Source organism: Mastomys coucha, unplaced genomic scaffold, assembly GCF_008632895.1.
Source record: "Mastomys coucha isolate ucsf_1 unplaced genomic scaffold, UCSF_Mcou_1 pScaffold21, whole genome shotgun sequence".
Classification (NCBI taxonomy): Eukaryota; Metazoa; Chordata; class Mammalia; order Rodentia; family Muridae; genus Mastomys; species Mastomys coucha.
In genome coordinates this window covers 93448632-93451410 of record NW_022196904.1, presented here as the reverse complement: position 1 = coordinate 93451410, position 2779 = coordinate 93448632, and the positions used below count along the sequence as shown (strand labels likewise).

The 2779-nt window shown below is 39.4% G+C and overlaps 1 protein-coding gene across 1 annotated transcript in view; it reads right to left on the bottom strand.

The window, feature by feature from the left end:
• The window catches only part of LOC116100758 (tripartite motif-containing protein 30A-like), a 12624-nt gene extending 11789 nt beyond the window's left edge, over positions 1 to 835 (bottom strand). Inside the window, exon 1 of the mRNA XM_031384491.1 lies at positions 416 to 835. Coding sequence (XP_031240351.1) covers positions 416 to 835 — 420 coding nt within the window. The remainder of the gene's footprint in view (positions 1 to 415) is intronic.
• Positions 836 to 2779: the final 1944 nt, after the last annotated feature.

The window sequence follows — 2779 nt, the reverse complement described above, 5'->3', positions numbered from 1 at the left end:
ATGCACATTCTCTTCACTGCTGTGTGTCATGTGTTTATTAACCCCATTGTTGGAAGTGACTATGGCACATTAGGGCCTTTGAGTGACTCTGACACTAACACTGAGAGGATGTAAACACAGAAGAAACAGCAGGTGTTCATCTGCTGATTTGGCTTTTGTGGACATCAACTCAATTTAAAGGAGCAGTTCCACAATATCTTATCTGTATCTTAGTAATTGTAGTCCAGGCAGATTCTCTTATGCTTAAGTGGAATAAATCGACTTGTCTTTTTAGGAGTCAAAATTTAAAAGAGTATAGAAGGATCTATCATGTTCCAAGTCTATACTGCTCAGGTAAGTACCCTGTCAGAAAAAGTGTAGGTTTTCAATCTGTTACTGTTTTATGCTTTGTTTCCTGTATCTTCCTGCTCCTTACCTTGTATTCTTGGCCGACCTCTTCAATGAGAGCTGTTTGGTGACCACGGTGCTCTTGAGATCGCTCACAAAGCCAGCAGACAGCCATCATGTCCTTCCTACAGAAGAGCTGGAGTTTCTCTCCATGCTGTGTACAGACATTCGCTTTCTGCTCCTCCTCTGGAATGGACTTGACTCCCTCGAGCCTCTCTACTATGTTGGCCATATGTCGATTAGGCCTCAGATTCTCAAAGGAGTAAGGAATTCGGCACACAGGGCAGTTGACCTCCTCTTCTGTGTTTCTGTTGAACTCATAGTTGAGTGTGATGCAAGCTCGGCAGAAGCTGTGGTTGCAATCTGCACTCATGGGTTCCTTCAGGAGCTCCAGACAGATCGGACAGGTTACCTCCTCCTTTAATATCTCCAGGACTGATGAGGCCATACTTGCTGTGATCCTGTGTCTGTTGTCCTGGTTTCTCACAGTTCTGCAAGGGTGCCTGTGTGATAGAGATGGGAACAAAGACCAAGTAAGAAATGGAGGATCAGAATGAACCCTGTGCAGAGGTTAAGAAAGGACCACAATGACAAGTTAAAAGAACAAAGGAAGAAATATGGAAGGAGGTTTGGTGATGTAGCAAGTAGTACTTTGCTACACTTCAAATGCTATACTTTTAGGTCATCCCAAATTATAAATTTCATGTATGGAATTGTTATCCCTCTTTTACTGAAGAGTAGAAAGAGTTTACTGTCAAGAGCCTTGTATAATCTCCCTTCTATCCTTCCCTGTCTTTCCCAGGCACCATCATCAGTATCAAAAGCATCAAACCTCTCATACCTCTGGCCATGCCTCCACTGTCAGGAATAGTCAGTGAGACTCACTCTGACCCTCAGGACTAGTCAGTGAGACTCACCCTGACCCTCAGGAGTAGTCAGTGAGACTCACTCAGACCCTCCTATTGCCAGTTTCTTACCAGACAGAGCTGATGTTGACATGGAGTGTAAACACTCCCACATTCTGATGTACCTATGCAATGATTTCTCTTATTATCATCTAACAAAAGAGTACGTGTGTGTTTGTTCATATGGTTACATTAATCCCTGTGCTAGATATATAGAGATGGTCACTTAAGAAGGTCATTTGTCTTCAATACACTGCAAAATTTTGAAAATCATCCCATGGAGTCTTTTTTTATTGCTGCCTGCTCTAACCAATAGAGGTCACCAGAGAAAAAAAAAAAGATGGTTACTAAGACACAACTGTTAGCCAGAACAAAGGGTATGTGGAATTATGTCCCCATTACTTGGGCACTCTGAAGAATCTTGTGTCTGTAAATATGAAGATTTTAGCTTGGTCTAGAAGTTTACTAAAAAACATTGATACATTGCAGACTCCAGGTATGTATGGCACCATGATACTGACTGAGATCCAGACTACATCAAAAATTATTCTTAAAAGTAGACAGATTTTTTCCCCCAATAACACGTAAAATTAGTTCAGCATGAAAAACCAAAGGACAAGTCCCACCACACTGACATACTGAGGGAAAGACTCTCCTGTTAGCTAAGTGGTGATGATCACCTTCAAAGCAGGCAGATCTGTGAGTCGAAGGCCTGCCGGGTCTAAGGAGTGAGTTTCAGGAGACCTACTGCTACAGACCTTTGTCTCACTGACCACACTCCCAAAGAAACTGTTACCATTCTTTGTCTGAGAAATATTTGAAAAAATTTTTTTCAGTACTAAAATTTCTAAAACTGTCTATAAATAGACATAAATTTCCCTACTGTAAAGCCAATCATCAAAGGCCCATTGCTAATGTCATAGCAAATTTAGACTTTTGAAAGTTTTTAAAATCATGTATACAAAAGCATTCTTATTTTTGTCACCTCTTTTCATCATATCAGGGCAAGTACTTGGAATAAGTGCAAACTGAAAAACTAAAATAAAATAAAATTTATGCAAATAATAGTCTCTTTACACATAAAAAAAAGCCAATGAGCTCAGTAAAGATGGGTATATAATATTCCATATAGAAAAATCACAAATAGTGAACTAATGTGATAAGGAAATTAAGAAGCTCAGCCTGTGTGAAAAATTATGGAAACAATACACTTTTCAATAGCCATGAATTATATAAAATATCTTGGTGTAAGTCTAAGCAATCCAGTGAAAGTTGTGTATGAAAACAATGTCAAGCCCCCGAAGAAAGAAATTGAAGAAGATATCAGAAGATGGAAAGATATCCCATGCTCATGGATAGGCAGGATCAACATAGTGAAAATGGCCATCTTATGAAAAGCAATCACCACCAAAACTGTAACACAATTTTGTACAGTCCTTTAAAGAGCAATTCTCAACTTTATATGGAAAAACAAAAAACCCAAGACA